At 51.7% G+C, this 23,167-nt stretch overlaps 1 protein-coding gene across 3 annotated transcripts in view; it reads right to left on the bottom strand.

Annotated features, from left to right (window-relative positions):
* The window catches only part of LOC133770187 (interleukin-10 receptor subunit beta-like), a 68,140-nt gene that overhangs the window by 15,920 nt on the left and 29,053 nt on the right, over positions 1–23,167 (bottom strand). The window contains exons 1-5 of one of the 3 annotated variants that reach the window (XM_062205974.1): positions 15,426–15,533; positions 14,062–14,185; positions 10,370–10,527; positions 7,825–7,991; positions 4,898–5,045 (exon numbers count right to left, since the gene is read on the bottom strand). In XM_062205974.1, coding sequence (XP_062061958.1) covers positions 4,898–5,045; positions 7,825–7,991; positions 10,370–10,527; positions 14,062–14,185; positions 15,426–15,474 — 646 coding nt within the window. In that variant the 5' untranslated portion in view covers positions 15,475–15,533. Of the gene's footprint in view, positions 1–4,897; positions 5,046–7,824; positions 7,992–10,369; positions 10,528–14,061; positions 14,186–15,425; positions 15,534–15,697; positions 18,740–23,167 lie in introns of those variants that run through there. The other 2 variants (XM_062205985.1, XM_062205966.1) reach the window with 2 other exon arrangements.

Raw genomic sequence — 23,167 nt, forward strand, 5'->3', positions numbered from 1 at the left:
GGTGTTGTCGTGCAGCAGGTTAAGCTGCTGCCTGCGATGCCAGCATCCCATGTGAGCACGGGTTTGAGTCCCAGCTGCTCCACTTGTGATCCAGCTCCCTGCTGATGTGCCTGGGAAAGCAGCAGATGATAGCCCAAGTGCTTGGGCCCCTGCACCCACGTGGGAGACCTGGAAGGAGTTCCAGGCTCCGTGGCCATCTGGGGAGTGCACCAGTAGATGGAAGCTCTCTCTCTCTCTCCCCACCCTTCCAACTCTATAACCCTGCCTTTTAAATAAATTAATTAATTTTTAAAAATAACAAGCAAGAGTCTATCCACTTCGCCTGCTTTCAGGGTAGCAATGAGCCCCTTGTTCTGAATAACGCTCTTGTGCCTTGAGACAGCAAACGGACTCCTTGGGCCCCTGAACCCGAGTGAAACCCGGGCACCGGAGCACTTGCTGGTGAGAACTGCGAGAGCTCTCGGGGTAAACGACCCCACGCAAGCCCTCGCACTGGCGGACGTCAGTGTGGTCAAGGCTCTGGCCTGGCTTCTAGCAGCTGCAGGCCCCAGCCTCCCTTGAATTTCTGTCTGGAAAAACTCAAGGCTTCTCCAAGAATGTTCCCTTTTCTCAGAACCTTTCTTCCTGAGAGCGTTTCCTAAAACAAATGCTTAACCTGTGAATCCTCCTCTGCTCCTCCAGACAGACCGCCCTTCAATACTCATGGGAAATCTGGATTCTCTCTTAATCCCATTGGCCATGAACTTGTTGAAAACTCCAGCCTCCCATGTGTCTCTGGCAATGCAGGAGTGTCTTCCTCCAACACCCGAGAGAGCCGTTCCTTAGAACCATCAGGGGGCCAGCGCCGTGGCTTAACAGGCTAATCCTCTGCCTTGCAGCGCCGGCACACCGGGTTCTAGTCCCGGTCGGGGTGCCGATTCTATCCCAGTTGCCCCTCTTCCAGGCCAGCTCTCTGCTATGGCCCGGGAAGGCAGTGGAGGATGGCCCAAGTCCTTGGGCCCTGTACCCGCATGGGAGACCAGGAGAAGCACCTGGCTCCTGGCTTCGGATCAGCGAGATGCGCCGGCCATAGCGGCCATTGGAGGGTGAACCAACGGCAAAAAGGAAGACCTTTCTCTCTGTTTCTCTCTCTCTCACTGTCCACTCTGCCTGTCAAAAAAAAAAAAAAAAAAAAAAGAACCATCAGGGAACTCGGGGCCTCCCTTCCCGGTCTCTGTGGGACCGTGGAAGCCTGGCTTTGATAACCCCAGTCGGCAAACACGGAGGGCCTGATGGCAAGGGGACTGACCAGCCCTGCAACCTCTTTCTATAATTTCTTTACGCCCTTTCAAATGCTCATGCCCCTTTGTGTAAATGGAGCTCAGATCTTTCCCCTACCATAGCCGCAACTGAATGAAACCTGTTTTTATTGCTTTAACTAATATGCTGCTTTGTTTGCCTCTGGTGGCATCTGGGATGTCACCTTGGTCATCCGTGCTCCCAGCACCAGACCCCTGCCCCAGCTCCCCTGGCCACCTGACCTCCCCCCACCCAACCTCTGCCAGTACGAAGCACCATCGTGACACAGCCCAGCACACTGAGTGCTGAGAAGGCAAGAGAATGATCATTAACCCCAAGTCATCTTTGTATTCAAGATTTATTTATTTGAAAGGGAGAGAGAGAGAGAGAGGGAGAGAGAGAGAGAGAAAAGAGATCTTCCATGTACTGATTCACTCCCCAAATGGCTGCAATGGCTGGGGCTAGGACAGGCTGGAGCCAGGAGCTCCATCCAGGTCTCCCACATGGTGGCAGGGGTCCAAATATTTGGGCCATCTTCCACTCTTTCCCTAGGCACATTAGCAGGGAGCTGGATCCGAAGCAGAGCAACCAGGACTCGAACCAGCGCCATATGGGATGCTTGCATTGCAAATGGCAACTTAACCCACTGTACCACAATGCTGAGAGCAATGCTCCCAAGAGCAGGTCAAATTAAAAGGATTCTTTGTGGGGAAAATGGCAGGTGCCACTTATACAAGGCTGATCAAAGAACCCTGAATGCCTGGTCCTGGAGCCACATCAGGTGCAGTCACCTGCTGGCATCTCACACTGGTCACAGTTCGAGCTTCACAGAGGATGCTCCTTAAACATCTGATGGGTGGGTGTGGCTCTGGGTAGGGAGAAGGGGAGAGGAACCTGGTGCATCTACTGCCCACTTCCCCTTCTCCCTTGTGGTTCTGTTCTCCATGGCATTGACCCCAAATCTTGCCAGAACATATCCTTGCTGGGTTAAGGACACTTATCCCAGTTCCCCATGAATTCCTCTTTCTTGTATTAGAACCAGAGGCTAGTTCCTTCTTGCCCAGGCATTGGGCATGTTCAACCCAAACATGTACCTCCTTGCTGTATGCAGGGACACGTGGTGAGGAAGCTGGCTGGTGTGGTCCCCAGGCTATGCCCCGGCTGACAGTGTGAGGTCTGGCTAGAAGTTCCTACCCACACGTCCACCTGCCATTCCTATTTCAGTAGTTCTCTGATTTGGCATGAGTCAGAGTCACCCAGAGGTTCTCTGGGACCTGGGTCTTCTCATGTTTGGAGCAGTGACACCCCAGCCTCTTAGACAAGGGCACACCTGGTGACAAGATTGAGGAATGACTTTATCACTCATCCCAAAGAGAAAGAGAAAGAATGGGAAGCCCAGATGAATGGGAAGATCGGGAAAAGTCTAACAAGGAACAGCATCCTGTGGGCCTCTCCAGCGTGGTTCAGATCCACCGACCCCACTGCCAGGCAGACAACCTGTCTCTGTCATATGCACGGTGACTCAGTTTACCTCTGGCATGGATCTGTAGGTGGTCGGTTTCAGGAAACACAGCCTGGGTGTGGACTGCTCTGTGCTCTGCTTTGTCTCTGTCCTTGGCTAGCTGAGTGTCTGGGAAGTTACTTAACCTCTCTGAACCTTCACTTCTGGTCTGTGGAAAGGGAGAAGGGCCTTCTAAAGTTCTCAGAAAACATGTTGTGCAATTTAGATGAGATGAGTATGTTTAAAAAATTCTATAAATGGCATTTGACAAAAGCAGGTTTTCAGTGGATTATGATTTTTCCTTTTTTTTTTTTTTTTTTGCGAAATACTTGCATTTTGTCAGTTGGTGGTTGATGATTTACAGTCACAGACTAGCTGCAATATTTTCCTTTCTGATCAAACCATATGTTTTGTCTCATTTTAGGTCATAGCAGGCCTGACCATGTTCCTGCTTCCACGGTCTGAGCTTGCTGAACCAGCTGCCTTCCCCTAAGAGGCCCATTGCTGTCCACAACACGAGGGCCACCAGTGTCTCACTGACCATACAACCGTGCTGCACCTGCACAGAGTGCCCGGCCCATCAGCGCCATCTTTCTTTCTCCCCTCCCCTTCTTCCCTCTGTTTCTTCTAAGAAACACCAGTGTGTGAGGCTGGTGCTATGGCGTAGTGGGTAAAGCTGCTGCCTGTAGTGCCGACATCCCATTTAGGTGCCAGTTCGAGTCCTGGCTGCTCCACTTTTGATCCAGCTCTTTGCTGTGGCCTGGGAAAACAGTGGAAGATGGCCCAAGTCCTTGGGCCCCTGCACCCATGTGGGAGACCTGGAGGATGCTCCTGGCTCCTGGCTCCTGGCTTCGGATCTGCGCAGCTCCGGTCATTGCAGCCAATTGGGGAGTGAACTCTTTCAAATAAATAAATAAATCTTAAAAAACAAACACCAGTGTGTGCTGGCGCTGTGGCATCATGGATAAAGCCCCTGCCTGCAAAGCCAGCATCCCATATGGGCACCGGTTCAAGTCCCGGCTGTTCTACTTCCCATCCAGCTCTCTGCTATGGCCTGGGAAAGCAGCAGAGATGGCCCAAGTGCTTGGGCCCCTGCACTCACATGAAGACCTGGAAGAACCTCCTTGGGAAGTAAAGCAGCGGATGGAAAATCTCTCTCTCTCTCTCTCTCTCTCTCTCTCTCTCTCTGTCCGTCTGTTACTCTGCTTTTCAACTAAATAAATAAATCTTTAAAAAAAGAAAAACAAAGCAACATGGGGGGGAGGCCCCATGCTGGATACTGTGGGTGCCACTAGAGGGGTCTGCCTCTGATGAGGAGCACTGAATCAAGACGCGCTGAGTGAGGCTTCTAGACTCTTCCTTCCCATCTCCTGTCCTCAGGGCTGGAGAGGTGCAGTCTGCCAGGGACAGATGTGGCGGCAGGGGAGGGCAGGGCAGGGCAGCCCAGAGAAGGTAGGCACCTGGCGGCAGGCCCCAGCTCACCAGACGTCCCATCCACCCCTTTGGTCTAAGGGTGGACGAACTTCTCAGGTGATGGTGGCCTCCTTCCCAGCATGAAGTAGGACAACCAGGGCTGGGAGGCCATGTGTGGGGTGCAGATTTTTTTTTTTTTTTTTGAATATTTACTTATTTGAAAGGCAGAGAGAAACAGAGAGAGAGAATCTTCTAGAAGCTTCTACCCACTGATTGACTCCCCAGTTGGCTGCAATAGCCAGGGCAGGGCCAGGCTGAGGCCAAGAGCCAGGAACTTCATCCAGGTCTCCCACATGGAAAGGAGGGGCTAAGTACTTGAGCCATTCTCCACTGCCTTCCCAGGCACATTAGCTGGAAGCCGGATCAGAATCAGAGCAGCCAGCACTCCAGTATGGGAAGCCAGCATTGCACGTGGTGGCTTACGCTGCCGTGCCACGACGCCAGCCCCAGGAGCAGACTTGCGGACTGAGTGGAGGTGGACCCGCGTGCTCCCATGGCCACAGGCCTCCCAGCCGGGTGGAGGTGGACCTGCATGCTCCCATGGCCACAGGCCTCCCAGCCCTGATGCTCAGCGGCTGGGCATCCACAAAGCTGCGGGCAGTGCTCGCAGGAGGCAGAACACAGGCTGTGCGCCGGCCGACTCACCGTCAGAGCTGGTCTGCTCACAGATGGGCTCACTCCATTCTCCAGTTCTGTTGCGATCCAGGAGAAAGCCTTGCACTTGAACGCAGTAAGTGGTCCAGGGCTCCAGGTTCCTGAGGACCTCAAAGTCATACTGAGAGGTGACCTGAAACTGGTAAGGGAGGCGGGAACAAGAACACCCTCAGTGAAGGGGTGCTGTCCTTTCCCTCTGTTTCCCACCCCCACCAGTTATAATCTCTGCTTCCGACTTAAAATAAGAAAGAGTAGGGGGTGGGTGCGCCTCCCGGCTCATTCCAGGGCACCTGACCCCTGTCTAAGGGATGCACAAGGACCAACGATGATGCTGACAAAAACCATCTTGTTTCCTGAATTTTCCATCTTAAAGACACACAAACCACCCTCCTCCCTTTTTATAAAAAAAGCTAAATCCATCCATCTTAATAGGTGGATGGCCGGCGCCGTGGCTTAACAGGCTAATCCTCTGCCTTGCGGTGCCGGCACACGGGGTTCTAGTCTCGGTTGGGGCACCGGATTCTATCCCGGTTGCCCCTCTTCCAGGCCAGCTCTCTGCTATGGCCCGGGAAGGCAGTGGAGGATGGCCCAAGTGCTTGGGCCCTGCACCCGCATGGGAGACCAGGAGAAGCACCTGGCTCCTGGCTTCAGATCAGCGAAATGCGGCGGCCGCAGCAGCCATTGGAGGGTGAACCAACGGCAAAAAGGAAGACCTTTCTCTCTGTCTCTCTTTCTCACTATCCACTCTGCCTGTCCAAAAAAAAAAAAAAAAAAAATTGCTGGAGCAGTGTCCGATAAGAACCCCTGTGTAGGAGCTGGGACCTGCAGTACTTGTGAATGGGAGCTTATTTGGGGGTGGGGTCTTTACTGTTAGGGTGGGTCCCTAATCCAGTATGACTGGTGTCCCTATAAAAGGGAGAGATGCACGCCCAGTCACACCCAGCGGGGAAGGCCGTGTGGAGATGAAGGCAGAGGTCAAGGTGACGATGCTATTATTAAGCCTTCATGCAATCACTTTAAGGATCATTTCCTGTACGAGTTGAGGAATGTTTGCATTCCAGAGGGAACCACCTGACAGTGGAGGCCTGTGGGAGGAAGGGCCCAGGGCCTGTCCCCCACCAGCCTGTGGTCACACAAAGGCTTCCACGCAGCGGGTGGAGCGAGAGGACCAGCGAGCTGTGCGGTGGGGGAGCTCCAGATAAGAGACTACACTGACTACGGGGTTGGGTTCCCACAGGTGCAGGAGGTGCTCGGTCCTGGTGGCTGTGGAACAGGCCCTTAACTGGAGTGACCTGGCCTTGACCGGCAGCCCAGGGCGTAGCTGAAACACCTGCATTTGATGAGCGATCCTGAAGCCGAAGCGTCGGCGCTGCTTTCCAGGCATTTACTTCCTGGGGTCCTGTGAGGAGTGAAGTGCTACTGTTTATAAAGTCCCTCCAACACGGTGCATTCTGTCAAAGCAGCAGGAATGGAGGAAGGCACTGCTTCGTTTAATGCAGCGTTTTTTGAGGAAAAAAAGGTTAGCTTGAGATTTTCTTGGAGTATACAGCGTGTGTATATATAAATTTAATTACATCATTCCTAAAATAAACATAGGTGATTCCTTTCTCCCAAACCCTTGAGAATTCATAAAAATCAACATTTAACATGCAGGTAGCATGTATGTCACACAGCTTCCATAACATATATGCATGTCAGTTTAGGACCATGAATGCATTCAGTTTAGAAGCATTTAACATGCAGGTAGCATGTATGTCACACAGCTTCCATAACATATGTCAGTTTAGGACCATGAATGCATTCAGTTTAGAAGCATTAAGTCTAAGAGTAGAACTTGATCAAGGATGAGTGCCAACAGCCCTAAGACGGCTACTTCAGGGGACAGGCACCTCACGGGTTAACCACACACACCGTTCCAGGCAATGGGACAAGTTTTCCATTTTGTCATTGCTTTGAAGTAAGTTCCCATCCTTTTTTTTTTTTTTTTTTTTTTTTTTTTTTTTTTTGACAGGCAGAGTTAGACAATGAGAGAGAGAGACAGAGAGAAACGTCTTCCTTTTTCTGTTGGTTCACCACCCCCAGGTGGCTGCTACAGCTGGTGAATTGCGCCGATCTGAAGCCAGGAGCCAGGTGCTTCCTCCTGGTCTCCCATGTGGGTGCAGGGTCCAAGGACCTGGGCCATCCTCCACTGCACTCCCGGGCCACAGCAGAGAGCTGGATTGGAAGAAGAGCAACCGGGACAGAATCTGGTGCCCCGACCGGGACTAGAACCCAAGGTGCCGGCGCCACAGGTGGAGGATTAGCCTAGTGAGCCGTGGTGCTGGCCCACCCTCATTTTCTTAATGTGTCTGTTTTGCAGGGCAGGGATGGGACCAGAGCCCCATGGTGGCGGGACAATACTCCACTCAGGTCTTTCGATCGCAAGCCCATTGTTTTAAAGGAATTATCTCCTTTAACAGGGGATTGGAGAAACCACAGGGAAGACTAAGGTTACAATGGTAATGACACTGCTGGCCCCAGATCCAGCGGTGGGCTGCGCCCATGCACCTAACTAACCTGCTGCATGCATGGGTCCACAGCGTTGAGGCCACGAGACAGCAGTCATTTAGCTGACCACGTGAGTCCAGTTCCCCCAACCGAGTGTTGACTCAGCTCTGCCCTCTGCAACTTCCCTCCAGAGAAGGAAACACGGGCTCGCGCTGTGCAGTCATCACCCTGAAAGTCTCCTCCGTGCATTTCCCTTGGGAAGTTTGAGCAGAGATATTGGCCATCCCTCGGCCTAGCAGCCTCCTGGCATCTTCCCGGACCTGGCCTGGATGGCGTCGGGCTGCCTCCCTCCATCACCAAGGTCTCAGAGCGAAACTGGGCAGAGAACATGGGAGTCCACATCTGAAATGCTTGTGATAAGCCACACTTACCTTTTTGTCAGTGCCATTTTTCCAATATTGCACATGATAAGCCCATGAGTTATAAATATTCCTCATGGTCCATGTTTCAGGTTCATTCTCAATCGGGGGCGCCGAGAAACGCAAATGTAAAGAATCAGCGAGGGCTTCCACTTGCATCCGAGGCGGCCCGATAATAGCTAAGTCCAAGAACAAAGCAAAATGACCATCAATCACACTGTAACAATCTCACTGCAACATTGATTTTTCACAACTGTGCAGAGTGAGGAGTCTCCTCAAGTACACGGCTCTCTGTGACACTGTTACTGTGACAATGACAGATGTGCTAAGGAGCAGAGTTAGATTTTGTTACTTTGAAACAATGTGATAGCCTTTGTCTTTATCAATGAAGTTTAGCCCATTTACATTGATTGTAATTCATGATATATGTGGATTCATTTCTACTATATTACTTTGGCTTTTTTTCTAACACACAACTTTTAAAATTTATTTTTGGCTTCTTACCCTCCTCTGTTTTTTTCTGCTTTCTGTGGGCTTGAATTTTCTTTCTATTGCTGGGTTGGAAGCTACAGGTGGTATTTTCTATTATTTTTAATGGCTGTCCTTAAATCTTTAACATCTATAACAAAAACCCCAACATGGGTGATCTGTTCTTAATGTGGGTCTCTGTTTAAATGCCACCTCCTCAAAGAGACCATATCTTATGCCCTGTAGGAAAGAACAGCTCCCACCTCGTTCTGTCCTGTTAGCTTGCTTTAGCTTTCTCGGGAGCCACGGTCACTGCTTGTCACACAGTATGTATCTGTCTTTTATGGGTCTTCCCATTAGAACAAAAGCTCTTGTTTACAGGTGTTGCTTCAGCACTGAGAATGTACCTGCCACGCCGTAGGTCCTCAGCACTAACCACATAATGAATAACAAATGGCTCTGGGCTATTGTATCCTGTATTCTCTGGCTGCTGAGACTTTTTGGGAGGCCACTAATGGGTCTGCCTCTGCCCATGCTAATCGGCCGGTCTGAAAACCAGACATGAAAATTGTGTTAGATACTTTCACAAAGTACCAATGGGTTTCGCGTGATGTCTTGAAGTACCTTCTGATCATGGAAACAAACAACCTTCAAGATGTGAACACCCAGTACAGGGCAGTCGTTGCTAGGAGCCAGATTACGGGAGCCAGGGTGTGAATCCTTCCACCACTCACTATCTGTGTGACCTCTCAGCAAGCTGTGCACCTCTAAAGGGAGCTTCCATAGAAGGGAACAAAAGCAGGATCTGGAACCAGTGTGGACCTGGGAAGCGATTAAGGAGCAGAAATCTGTACAGTCATCTCTCGTATCTGGGAGTAACTCCAAGACCCTGACTCCTGCAGACGACGAAACCACGGATGCTCAAATCCCTTATGAAAAATATGATAGCGTTTGTATATCCCACGTACATCCTCCTGTATACATATTACCTATAAAGCAATGTAATTGCTTTATAATTAGCTGCTACGCTTTATTGTTTAGGGAATAAAAAAAAGTTTATACATGTTCAGAACAGATGCAATTTTGTCCTTCCAGGCTGTTTCAACCCACAGTTGGTTGAACCCCTAGATGTGGAACCTATGACCAGAGGGCTGCCTGAACCACTTTGGGACTTGACTACTGTTAAACTCTATTTCTTTGTGTGTTCATTTTTTTCCCATTTGCTTTCACACAGGTGCCCTTAGAAAAGATAACATCGATAATTTCTGACTCCATATGTAAGATTTTTGCTCAAGCTTGGGACAGAAAGGGAAGAAAGAGGTCCCTAGCCCTGTTCCCTGCCAAGGAGGATGGAACTGTGCAGGCCACAGGGGTCCAGAGCAGGGGACCCCTTCCCACAAGGAGACAGCTCCTTAGGGGCTTCTCTCTCTACCCCTGGAGGGTGGCCCGTGAGTTCTACTAATGAGGTTCTTGTAACCACTAGCCCTGCCTTTAGTTCCTAAATGGCTGGATGGTGGTTTCAATAGTTTTCAACTCTTGACATTATAAACAGGTTCACCTCCTGGCCCCTGGTGCCTCTCCATGACCTTCAGGATCTGACCTGGGGCCATTCTTTCCAATGTTTACCAGCCACCGTGGCCCAACCATTCGCTGCATCCCACCCTCTGTACTGCGCTCTGGGTAAGCTTGCTTTCTGCCATGCGCTCTTTCTGTCCCACGCCTGCCTGTCTTCTGCTGCTGCCTATCATGTCATATTTATTTAAGTCATAATTCCAAAGCAACTTCTTTTAGAACACATACAACCTGAATCTACCCAGTTCTCACTGATAGCACTGGCTCCAACGCAGTCACTCCCTTAAGGCGCTGGAAACATATACGTTTATTTTGTTGATGATATCCCTATCCTTTCTTGTCTCTTCCATGGATTTCTCCAAGGCTATGGCCCTCTTGGTAATATATTCCTGAGCTCGCTGAGCAAGGCCATCCACTTGGTGCAAACTCAAAGAATTCTGGCTGGTGGAGCAGCCCCTGTGAACACAAGCAAGGCAAGCCGATGGCATCAGAACAGAGTGGAAAGGAAGCAGCTTACTGTCGTCCACAGGGCAGAAGCTGACGTGCACCCAGTCTGAGCACTCCTGTGCAAATTCAGCTCTGACTCTCAGGGTGTGGTCCCCATACTTGGAGAGACTGGAGAAATTGCATTCCGTCCCGGAAGTCCCCTTGCACATGTCTTGGTATCTCCTGTAACTGTACAATCAGACGAAGCCATGAGAGCTCTAACGCGGGGTCTCTGAGGCCTCCCGCTCTCAGACCCACAGAGGACACGAGAAAAGTCTAAAGTGTGTTCTTCATTGCCAGTTCAGATCAGCAGAACAGCATTCTCCGCACTGTGCTCCTTGGGACCTGAATGATCCTTGAGATAATATGAGACAAGGTTATGGTTTGGGTGTGGTTGGCGTGTGCCCCCTGGAAGCTTGGTCCCCAGTGTGGTGATGTTGAGAGGCTGTGGAGCCTTTTAAGAGATGGAGTCCACGGTGTGGAGGCATCGCCTTGGAAGCGATTGATCATGGTCTCGTGGAATGAGTTAGCACTCATGAGCACAGGCCGTGATCAGTGAGGCCACCCGATACTCGGTCCCTTCTGCCAGTCCCCCTTCTGCTTCTTTACCACGTTGGAATGCAGCCAGGGAGCTTGCACCAGGATGCTGGCCCCTTGCTGTTCGGACACTCCAGACGCCAGAATCTTAAGTGAAGTTGATTTTGTTATACAGTACCCAGCCTTGGCTGCTATGTTACAAACCAACCACGATAGGCATAATGACCATCCTTGCTAAAGGCAGACAGAGGAAACAGAGACGGAACTGCCTTTTTCACCTAATCCACCGCATATATTTTACCAATTAATCCACTCTCTATGGCTGCCCAACACCCCATCACTAGGAACACCCAGGGGCTACTGCACCCAGGAGGCTGTCTCACCTGAGGGCATTTCTTCCCTGAGATGAATGTGTCAGTGGCTTGGCACACACGGTATACCCACAGTCGTTGTGCAACAACTTCTCTTTTGCTTAACTTGTTTTTATTCCACTTAGGAAAGTTTTTCTCCCCAGGCAGTAGGTAATATGGCCCATGCATGGTATGTGCTTCTAATCTGGGGGCTTGTGTCCACACCAACATCCCCAGCACACCCTTGGATGCGCTCCCTGTTCTGGTCACACCCACAAGAGAGAGCTCCATGGAGCTCCCCAGGGGTCCTCCAATCTTCTGGGGTCAAATCTCTTCCCCAAGTACGTGCCAGGCACGTGTTTTGTCTTCTGCAGCCCACACCATGCCCTATGTGCAGTTCTGTGGGAGATACTTCAAGGCCAGTCATGTCCACCTCCTGCCCCCTGCACCTGCAGGTGTCACTGACATCGCTCATCAGAAGATGAATGGCAGAAACCAAGCACCGCGGTGACAGCAGCACAGGAAGCAAGGCGTGGAACAATTAAGAAACAACAGGGGAGAGACGGCGGAGAGGGGAGGTAGCTTTCCAGGCCGAGTGGAGGAAACTGCGATGAAAGCATACAGAAAGTCTGATTGGAAAACGCATCTCAGGAAGAGAAACATGAGCGTCAAAGGATCTCTGTTCAACTCTTGGGACTGACAAAACTGCACTATGGAGGCTGGCGCTGTGGCTCACTTGGTTAGTCCTCCGCTTGCGGCGCTGGCATCCCATATGGGCACCGGGTTCTGGTCCTGGTTGTTCCTCTTCCAGTCCAGCTCTCTGCTGTGGCCTGGGAAGGCAGTGGAGGATGGTCCAAATGCTTGGGTCCTGCACCCACATGGGAGACCAGGAGGAAGCACCTGGCTCCTGGCTTCAGATCGGCGCAGCTCTGGCTGTGGCGGTCATTTAGGGGGTGAACCAATGGAGGAAAGACCTTTCTCTCTGTCTCTCCCTCTCACTGTCTAACTCTAACTGTCAAATTAAAAAGCAAACAAACAAACAAACAAACAAAAAAACTACACTATGGACTGCAGAGTCCATGAAAACACTCTATCAGGGTTCCTGCACCTGACCGCTGTATACCGTGTGATGTGAGAGATTAGCCTCGTTCTTATGAAACACACGCTGTAACAATAAGGGCCAAAGGGCATGATGCACAAGAAAGACAGAGAGTGAGCGACAGCGTGTAGAGAACGCGCAGAGACAGAATGTGGCCGTATCAAAAGCTGGGGGATCTGGATGTAGGCCATCGGCAAGGTCTTAGCACCACGCTAAAAATCTGGAAATTTTCTGGTTAGTCTGGAATTATTCAAAATCAAAAAGTTAAAAAAAAAAATCCAAGCCCTAGCAAGTACTATCTTATTGATCTTTCCACTTCTCCGACTTAGCAGGCCTTGGCTGTAATGGGAAGGAGTGTGGGATTCACGGCAGCTGGGGCCCCATCTCTCCCTGCCTCGCGGAAGTGCTTGTCGATCTTTGTATTCATTGCTGAGTCACACGGGAAGCAGGTGTGCCGGCTGTTTGCACCTGCTGTGGAGATGTGTCACCTGTAGTCCAGCCTGTGCCGTGGGCTGGCAGGCTGCCCAGGGAGGGCAGAAGGGACTGTCTCCCCTGGGCGTAGGGAAGCACTGACAGGCAGGCCAGGAGAGAGGTTAGGCCACTACCGGGGGAACCGTCACAGTGACAGCCACCCTTTCTTCAGAGCCTCTGCTGGCGTAGCTGCCTTACGCACAGTGTCAGACACAACCTCCCCCAGCATGGAGCGTGTGGTTATAACCCACTGGAGGGGTGGGTGGTGTGGTAGCCGGGCCTTCCCGCTGGCTTTGTAGACCTCCCTGTGTGCATCACTTCCCATGGACACAATGTGCTTGCATACTGTCAGCTCTGGGTGCTGCTGCTTTAAGAGAGACGACAGTGGGGCCATCTTTCTCTGCAAAAACAAGGGGCCTTCAGAAACTTCATGGAGAAAACCGAGTCAAAAAGTAAGTGTTGGGCAGGCAAGCGTGCAGCAGTGAAGCCGTTACTTGGGACACCTGCATCCCATGTGGGAATATCGCAATGCCTGGGAGTCCCAGCTCCACCCCTGACTCCAGCTTCCAGGGAGGCAGCAGACAATGACTCAAGTGGTTGGGTCACTACCACCCATGTGCATGGGAGACCTAGACGGAGTTCCAGGCTGCTGGCTTTGGCCTGACCCAGCCCTGGCTGTTGTGACATGTGGAGAGTGACCTAGCAGATGCGAAATCTCTCTCTACCTTTCAAGTAAATGAAATAAATAATTATTTAAAAAGTTAAAAACTTATTTTTAAAAAGATAAGTTTACATTGGTTCAAAAAAAATAATTCGAAATTCATGCATTTTTTTCCCCTAATACATTTTTCATGAACTCTTTGAAGATCTCTCTACGGATGGCTTTCGATTGTTTTGTACCAAAACGGACTTATCTTTCAATTCCATTTTCCACGAACTTTTTGAAGTCCCCTGCTATGTCCATCATGACAGGGGAGCTTGGATCTGCGTGAGCCCAGGCTATCTTTGTGGCTGCCTTCCACACACACAAGATAACATATCTACCTATCTACGAGCAGCCCTGGGGAAGTCAGACCAGGAGCCAGCCCAACAAGCAAATGTCAAGAGGAAAAGCTGACCACAAGAATTCCCCGGACAGAAAGGAAAAGGCTCCCCTGGGCCGTTATGGTCATGTAGGTGACAGCAGCCAGACTCCCTCCCTCGCGGGATCCAGCCCAGGGCCACCAGTCTCTGTCACCTTCTCACCGCCGGGGCCCCCAGACCCACCTGAGGTACTGAGCTGTGAACGTGAGATTCCCTTTGGGAAAAGCAGGTGACTCCCACTGTAGAATGTTCTTGAAATTAACAGAATTGATTCTGACGTTTTCAGGAGGTGGCACCATGCCTAGCGCTGTGAACACAAAGGAAAAGAATTCACAACTTTTGCCTTGAAAACGTTGCCCATGAAAACGCGCACGTCCAACGCCTGGGTCTCCCGTCCAGCTGCAGGTCTTCCAGTGCCCCGTGGGAGGGGACAGGTGAGTGACGTGAGCTGTGATGACTGTGAACTCCGGGGAAGGCAGATGTGTGGCGCAGGGACAGATGATGGTGACCCGCATTTGGGTCCAGACAGACCGATGGGAGGGCGTAGGTGGGCAGACAGCCTTTAGATCTATTTCCAGAGGCGTTGAGTCTAGACTTGCCAATGCCTCTGTTGTGCAAAGTCAAAGCCATCACTTGCCTCTGGGGATCTGGCTGGGGCTGGCACCGGCAGCCCAGGACTTTTCCTTTGAGTGGCATCAGACTGAGTTCAAGTGGCAGAGTCGGGGAGACAGGCGGATGGACTCGGAGGGCCCACGGATTTGGGCTACAGATAGAAATTAGGCTTTTAAATTTTAATAGAAAATTTTAACACACACACGAGTAGAGAGCAGAGTGTAATAGACCACCACCTACCCACCCAAGCGTCGCCAAGAGACACACACTTGAGAGTCGTGGGCCTGCGTACAGCCCGGGTATTCAATGCCAGGGTTCTGCGGAACCCCCCTCAGAGCACGTGGAGAGGAAGAGAGAAGAGGCCGCAGGTCCCAGTTACACTGTGGGTTGGTGGAGGTGGCGATGGCGGCCTCAAGCAGCCGTGGCCCCGAGGAGCAGGAGGATCACCCAACAATGCAGGGTCCCCAGGGCCAGGCAGCGAGGGACCATCGCCTTGGCCGAATCCCGCACAGCCACGCATTCACGGGATTCAGACTTAAGACACCTCGGAGGTGGAGCGGGGGGACGGGACTGAGGGCTCAGCGCGCTGAGGACCGAAGAGGAGACGGGGGCGGGGATGCGGGCCCGTCGGCCAGGGAGGAGTCGGCCCCGGGTGCGGGGTGGGCTCCGGGGGTCTCCGATGACAGCCCCCGTGGGGTGCCTTGGGCCTTTCGGGAACAGTTCTTTAGGGAGAGCCCACCGGCTGGGGAGCGGAAGAAGGCAGGCGCCGGCCGCTCACGCCGGAGTTCGGGTGCAGCCCTCGCCCCGCGCTCCAGGGGTGCGATGTGGGGTCGTCCCGCGCGTGCACCATAGGGCAGCTCGACTGGGCTCGAGGGTCCCAAGCGTGCCTCGGAGGGCGGGTCCAGGTCCCGCGACCCTCCCCGCAGACCCCTCACCTGACACCAGGAGGCAGCCGTTCAGCCAGCTCCCGAGGCTCCGCGCCATGGCCGTGCCAGCCTGGTGCCCGGGAGGGCACTGGGCGCCCCTGTCTGCCCCGGGTTCGCTCTCCCGCCGCCGCGCCCTATTCCGGGAACCCGCGGGGCGGGGCGTTCAGGCCCCGCCCCCGCATCGGGCCCGCCCCCTGCCGGGTGCACCTGCGCCACCCCTGGAGCTCCGTGTCGGGGGCGTGGCGGGGACAGCCGAGGAAGAGCGAGGAGGAAAAGGCACACTCGACTCAGTTCGTGGGAAAACAGAAATAAAAGTTTGTTTTGGTATAAAAACATTTCGAGATTCACATACACAGGCATCTTCAAAAACTTCATAAAAAATGCACATTATAAAGTTACAAACTTTCGTGCATTCATAATAAACTTAGGTTTTAATTTCATTCTCCGTGAACATTTTTGCCTTTTAATTTGAAAGGCGGAGAGTTTCCTCCCACCTGCTGGTTCATTCCCCAAATACCCAGCAGGTGCCCAGGCTGAAGCTAGCAGCACGGAACCCAATCCTGCGCAGGTGCAGGTGCCCGGGACCCCACCACCTGCGCCCTCACCCCCGCCTCCCAGGTGCGCACGAGCAGGAACAGAGCTGGACCTCAAACCTAGGGACTGCGAGCTGGCATGCTGGCCGAACTCGCCCTGTGAACTCTTCCAGATACCCACATCCGCGCACTGGGTCGCCCACCCTGCGGTTATATCTGGAGGGTGGAATTTGGGGCGGTGCTGGTTTTTCTTTAAACCTTCATTTTCTCAGGGGCCCAGCTGGCTCTCTGGAAGGCCCTCTCCCCAGCAGGTGGTTGAAGAGCACTGTTGGGGACACCAGGGTGAGTCTACCCACCCAGGGAGGGTCCCGGGACGCCACGTCATTTACTTGCCAGTGAGCAGCTTCTCTCACGGGGCCAGCCCAGAAAGCTTTCATTTCCTCTTTCTAGGACGTGGGCAGCGGTGCGGTTGGAAACTCCAGCGTGGGCCGACGGACTGGGAAGCTCTGCCTGCTGTCTGCCGGGGAGCCCCAGGGTGATGTGTGAGGAAGGGGGCGGGAGGTGGTCGGAGCGAGCCGGCGGGCTCACAGATCTGCGCGGGCACTCGTCCTGTCCGAAACAGGCCTAGGAAGCCGCGCGAAGTTTGTACTAAAAAGTGTGCTTGTCGTACCCGTTACCAGCTCAGGCCATGATGCAGAACTGTAAAAAGGACGCACACAAGTGCAGACGGGAGAGGCTATTCTGAAATACAAGCCTGGAAACGCATTCAGGGGGCCCAGGAGGCCAGGATGTGCGTGGGGCCTCTTCCGCAGGGCATTTCAGTAATCAAGTGATGGCTGCCCCGCACAGCCTGAGTTACTTTAGCGCAGTGATACAAATAATCTCTCCAGGATCCTACAACTGGGTCTCCTACAACCTTCCCTTTTCACCTTTTGAATAGACTTGGCAGGAGTGGGAGCGGTGAGAAAGGAGGGTCCCCCCGCCTCATTCATCCCGGGGCCTCCCCAGGTTGCCCCATTCCCACTGGCGTCTTTATTTCTGAATACTTCCCAGTATTGCCCTGGATTCATAGGGTGGTGGTGATTAGGCCAACCCCCGTAATTCATAAATGTGGACTGGGGCTTTGGAGAGACTTAGCAAAATGCCCCGAGCCACAACAGCAAGATGGCAGCCGTGGGAGCTCTGTGGCCCAGTCCTGCGCTGTTCGCTCCGTGACGTGGTAGAGCCTCGCCTTCCCTCCCCCCAGTCACGAGGCATCCCATCACCCGGAGGACGCCTGGAACCGGCACGCGGCACGTCGGCGAGTGACAGGTCATCTCCCCAGCTCTCACATGCCGCGGTTGCGCTGAAGACTTGGAAGCACTTGTGATCTTTTTTTTTTTTTTAAATCTCACAAGATGGCACTGAGATTTTATTCCTCTTCCCCGTGCAATGTGTCCTCTCTCCGTTAGTCACCTGCCTGGACCGGAGTGTGTAGCATCTGTGACTCCTCTCCAGAGGGCTGGTGAGGTGCTGGCGCTGTTCCGGCGGCACGGGAGGCAGACTCCGGCATCTGAGAGGGGCGTGGAGACCAGCTGGCCAATCCTTGTTTCCCGGCCCCCCACTCCATCCTGTGTCCCCTCCGCCACTGCTGTTTGTTTCGCTGCTCTTTCCAGAGCCTGCCGGGCCCTGGTCTCCCCTTGCTAAACCCTGCTGCCTGCTTTCCTGTTTTCTTCCCCAACCCAGCCTCTCCTGCACCCTCTGTCGGACACACCGCAGGGCCCTAGATCACCCAGGAGGGCCATAGGGAACTGTGCTCCCTGGGTACCTTGCTCCCAGGTACACCACCAGAATGGAATGGACAGAGCATGCGCCCTTCCGAGGGTATCACTTGGAACTGGGCAACGCCGCGCTGAGTGGCAGGACGCTTCCCATACTGGGACCCTGCAGGGTGATGTCCCCGGGAAGCCCAGGAAGTTCCCTACCCCTCCTGGCAGAGAATACTTGCAGACCACAAGGCAGCAAGCTAGGGTCCAAGGAGAGAGGACCCTGTGGGTCCTTGACGGTCGGAGTTAAACATTTTTGGACTCATCTCCTTATATAGTCACCCCCCGCACCAACATCCGAGTCGGAATCAGAAGTGTCACTCTTCTCAGAAGGAATGTCCACAGGCCACTGGCACTCGGAAGAGGTGCCGGGGTGGGGTGGCTCCAGCCTGTCCCCACCAGCCACCAGCACGGTGGGCTCCTTGTGACCTGGATCCTCTAGGTCACTGATGTCCTCTGGCGGAGGGGAGAACGTCACAGGGGCTTCTTCCGGGTCATCATCGAGGACTCTCATGAACACAGATTTCAAATCCACGTTGAAGATGATTCTGTCCCCAGACCCCCCAGTGCTGCTGCTGTCCCCATTGGGGATGGGGTCCTGGGGTGGACTCTCTGTCCTCTCGTCGGTGCGCTCTGTCGGCGAGGGGCAAAGGGCCGGCCTGGGGGCTGTGGGGGACTCCGCGTAGCCCTCAGGTGAGTTAGGCTCCTCCACGTCTAACTCGTTCGTGTCCCCGTCGGCGGACTGGGACTCCTCAGAGGTGGCCGAGGTGGCGGAGGTCTGATTCAGAGGCCTGGCCAGCAGGCCGTGCGTGGTGTAGCCACCGGCGTTTGCTCTGGGGGCTGTCTCGTCATCGCTGTCACTTTCGTCGTCATAGTTGTAATTCCAGAGTTTCTTCATCCTGTTGATGTAGATGACCTCCACCGCATCCACTGCTTCTGGTGGGGGCAGCTCAGGAAATATCCAGACTAGAAAGTTATGAAAATTCTTGAGAGAAAGAGAGAGAGAGAGAGAGAGAGAGAGACCGTATCAGTTATGTTTGGATCTTTCATATACTGAAGCTTTGTGAGTCTGCACAAAGATGCTCTTGGCGATGCTGACAATGTCGCCACCATCAATGACAACAGCTGATAGGGACACAGTGCTTGCTCTTGGCTAGCCACTGCTCTGTTTTACACAAACACTCGGCCCCCTTGGTAGCTGGGGGTTGGTTCTCAGAGCCCCTGTGAATACCAAAACCTGTGGAAGCCCAAGCCCCTGACATACAATGTCCCAGTACATTATATATACATTCTGTATAATACTTCTGTACTTTAAATTGTCCCTAAATTTCTTACAACATCTAATAAAATGTAAACACTATGAAAACAGGTGTTAAATTGTATTATTTAGAGGATACCGACAAGAAAAAGTCTACATGTGTATTTTCAGTCCTTGGCCGGTTGACTTCATGGAAAATGCAGATAGAGAGAGCCCACTGTAACTCACTTGCCCCTCACAACGGCTCTAGGAAGCAGGCTTACTATCTTCATATCCACTTTACCGACGCGAATACGCGGTGCAGAGCGGCTCAGACGCTGAACCTGAGGGCCGTGACCGTGAGTGGGCAGCTGCAGCTGAGGCTGGTTCCGGCGTCTCTCACTCGGTGCTTCCTGCTCGTCAGGAAACCCATCATCCCGCTGGACAGGCTTCCATCTGGGCTGTGAGAGCATTCTTGAGCCGTGTCCAGGAACTGACCTGGGCTTGGACAGGCTCCAGGGTGCCATTTCCAGGTCAAAGTCCAGGGAAACGGAGGACCCTGGAGGCTCTGAAGACCCCTATAGGGTCAGGGATGGGAAGTGCAGAGAGCCAGGCTCGGTGGGGAAGGGTAAGCTACCGGGCAAGCGAGGCAGGCCGAGTCCAGCCTGCTGGGGGGTCCCGGTGCCAGAATAACTAGGAGGGGCAGTCGGTGAGGAGGGGGTCACGAGAGTTCTTTCACAGACTCCGAGCCCTCATCAGCACCGTGGCTGTCCCTGCCCTCCTGTGCTGGCGCAGGCTCACAGGCTGTGCAGGCTGGCAGACCGTCCTTCCCCGATGCTATCCAGCCTCCCCCAGGGGCTGAAGTTTCCCACTGGCCTGCTTGTGGGTTTTCTCACTGACTCACAGGAGTTCTTTCTATAATTGGCACACCAATTACGTGTCGATTATTTATGCTATTTATATTCCCCCGTCTGTGGATTATCATTTTATTCTCCTTACGATGCCATCTGCTGAAAATAAATTCTCAACTCGAGAATAAGACGTATCAGTTTTATTCCTTTATGGTGTCTGTGTCTGAGAGGAACTTCCTTACCCCAAAGTATAGACTGTTCTACACAGATGTTCCCCATCTTACGCTGGGGCGACACCCCAACGAGTCAGTAATGCGTTTCATATCTCTCACCTACTGAACAGTTGGCCAAATCACCCAGGACAAAGCCCATTTTATAGTAAAGTATTGAGCTCAATTTTATAATAATGAATTTTATAATAAATATTAAATTCGAAATTCAAAATTTGGTCTTTACTGGATGTGTATTGCCTTTGCACCAAGGTGGAGTCAAATACTGATTCCAACCATTGTAAGCAGGGAGCCATCTGCATTGCCTTCTAAAACCTGGATGCTTCTGTCTTTCTCATTCCAGCCTTGCCTTTACCAGGAGCTGATTTCTGTGTGTGGCTGTGAGGTAGGGATCCAGTGTCATTTCCTCCCACCAATTTGTGATGCCCATGCTGTCATGAATTGTGTTTTCACATGACAGAGTCTGCTTCTGGAATCCTCTTTGGACATGGATTTTGTTAATGCTTTTTCAGTGGGATTTGATTAATGTCTCCACAAAAGGCTGGTACATTTAGTTCAGTTTATTGCTTACATGTTTTTAAAAAGTATTGTATTTTTAAAACTATATGATTCCATTTTTATAAAGATCAAAGCCAGGTAAAACTAATACATGTTTTTAGTAATTTTATCCTTGGCAAGGGGTGATGACAAGGCAGGAGGAGAGAAAATTCTGGGGGTGCTGGTTATGTTCTCTCTCTTTAAAAAAAAGATGTATTTATTTGAAAGGCAGAGTTGTAGACAGAGAGAGGGAGGTAGGGAGGGAGAGAGAGAGAGGAGAGATGTTCCATCTGCTGGTTCACTCCCCAAATGGCCACAACAGCCAGGGCTGGGCCAGGCTGAAGTCGAGGGCCAGGAGCTTCATCCGGGTTTCCCACAAGGGTGGCAGGGGCTGAGGCACTTGGGCCATCTTCTGCTGCTTTCCCAGGAGCATTAACAGGGAGCTGGGTTGGAAGTGGATCAGCCAGGACTCAAACTGGCACCCATGTGGGATGCCTACGTAGCAGGTGGTGGCTTAGCCTGCGACGCCACAATGCCGGCACCACGTTCTCTTTCCTGATCTGGGCGAGAGTTACAGAATGTTTTCAGTTTGTGAAAATTCACAGAGTATGTACCTATGTTGTGTTTGCTTTATTTCTTAGATATTGCAAAGCAGTTTCATGTTTATTTAGTAACTGAATGCTACAAAATGTTATTTTGTATGTGAGCTTCTTTTTTTTTTTTTTTTGACAGGCAGAGTGGACAGTAGAGAGAGAGAGACAGAGAGAAAGGTCTTCCTTTTGCCGTTGGTTCACCCTCCAATGGCCGCCACAGGTGCGCGCTGCGGCCGGCGCACTGCGCTGATCCGATGGCAGGAGCCAGGTGCTTCTCCTGGTCTCCCATGGGGTGCAGGGCCCAAGGACTTGGGCCATCCTCCACTGCACTCCCTGGCCACAGCAGAGAGCTGGCCTGGAAGAGGGGCAACCGGGACAGGATTGGTGCCCCGACCGGGACTAGAACCCGGTGTGCCGGCGCCGCAAGGCGGAGGATTAGCCTAGTGAGCCGCGGCGCCGGCCATATGTGAGCTTCTTAATCCTATGGATTTATCTCTAGGTTTCATGAGAATATTTTATTTAGACAACTGTATCATCTATAAATTGTCACTGTCTCTACCCTACTCCTTAGACTTGAAGTTCCATAAAGGCAGGTTTGTTACTGAGAGATTTTCTTCCTCTACATTATTTCAAATTGATGACCATGTTTCTGTGTTTCTGAAGGTAACACATCTTCAAGCATCTTTTGCAGGGCTGGACAGGTGGTGACAGATTCTTTCAATTCTGTTTTTTGTTTTTAATTTATTTGACAGGTAGAGTTATAGACAGTGAGAGAGAGACAGAGAGAAAGGTTTTCCTTTCCGTTGGTTCACCCCACAAATGGCCGCTATGGCTGGCATGCTGTGCTGATCGGAAGCCAGGAGCCAGGTGCTTCTCTCCCATGTGGGTGCAGGGCCCATGAACCTCATCCATCCTCCACTGCACTCCCGGGCCACAGCAGAGAGCTGGACTGGAAGAGGGGCAACCGGGACTAGAACCTGGCGCCCATATGGGATGCTGGCATCACAGGTGGAGGATTAACCTAGTGAGCCACAGCCCGGCCCTTCAGTTCTGTTTGCTATGAAAGGTCTTTATTTCACCTTCATTCACAAATGAGAGCTTTGCAGGATATAATATTCTGGGATGGCAGTTGTTTTTTTTTTTTTTTCTCTTAGTACTTGGGCTATATCTCACCATTTTCTCCTAGCCTGTGGGGTTTCTGATGAGAAGTCAGCTGTGAGTCTAATTGGAGGTCCTCTGAGAGTAATCTGGCGTTTCTCTCTTGCACATTTTAGAATCTTCTCTCTTTATATTTCACTGTGGTGAGTCTGATTATAATGTGTCATGGCAAGGATCTTTTCTGCTTTTCTGGTCATATCTACTGGGAGTTCTGTGTGCTTCCTGTACTTGGACATCCCTTTCTTTCTCCAAACCCGGCAAGTTTTTTGCTAGTATTTCACTAAAAAGGCTTTCTAATCCTTTCTTTCTCCATGCCTTCAGGAACTCCTAGAACCCCAAATTTTTTTTAATAGTATTCTGTAGATTCCCAACAGTGTTTTTTAGTTTCTAATTTCCTCTTCTTGTCTTTGGTTTGACTGTATACTTTCCTGTCCTTTGTCTTCTAAGGCTGATATTCTCTCTTCTACCTCACCGATTCTGTTTTTAAGGCTCTCCACTGCATTCTTCATTTCATTTTCATTTCTCTTTAAGATTTCAATTTCATGGGAGAAATTTTCTTTCATGTCCTGCATGGATTTTAGTAGTTCATGCGTTTGCTTTTGATAACTTCTATGTAATCTTATGATTAATTTTTTTAGTTCCATTTCCTGCATTTCTTCTATCTCGTTGTCTTCACAGTCTGGTATTGAGGCGTCGTGTTCTTTTGGGAGCGTCATGTTGTCTTCCTTATTCTTGTTTCTTGGATTGGTACATTTGTTTGGCATTTGTGGAGATACATGTTGGCTTTTTCTTCTTCTTCTTCCTTTT

The sequence above is a fragment of the Lepus europaeus genome, chromosome 2 (genome assembly GCF_033115175.1).
Source record: "Lepus europaeus isolate LE1 chromosome 2, mLepTim1.pri, whole genome shotgun sequence".
NCBI lineage: Eukaryota > Metazoa > Chordata > Mammalia > Lagomorpha > Leporidae > Lepus > Lepus europaeus.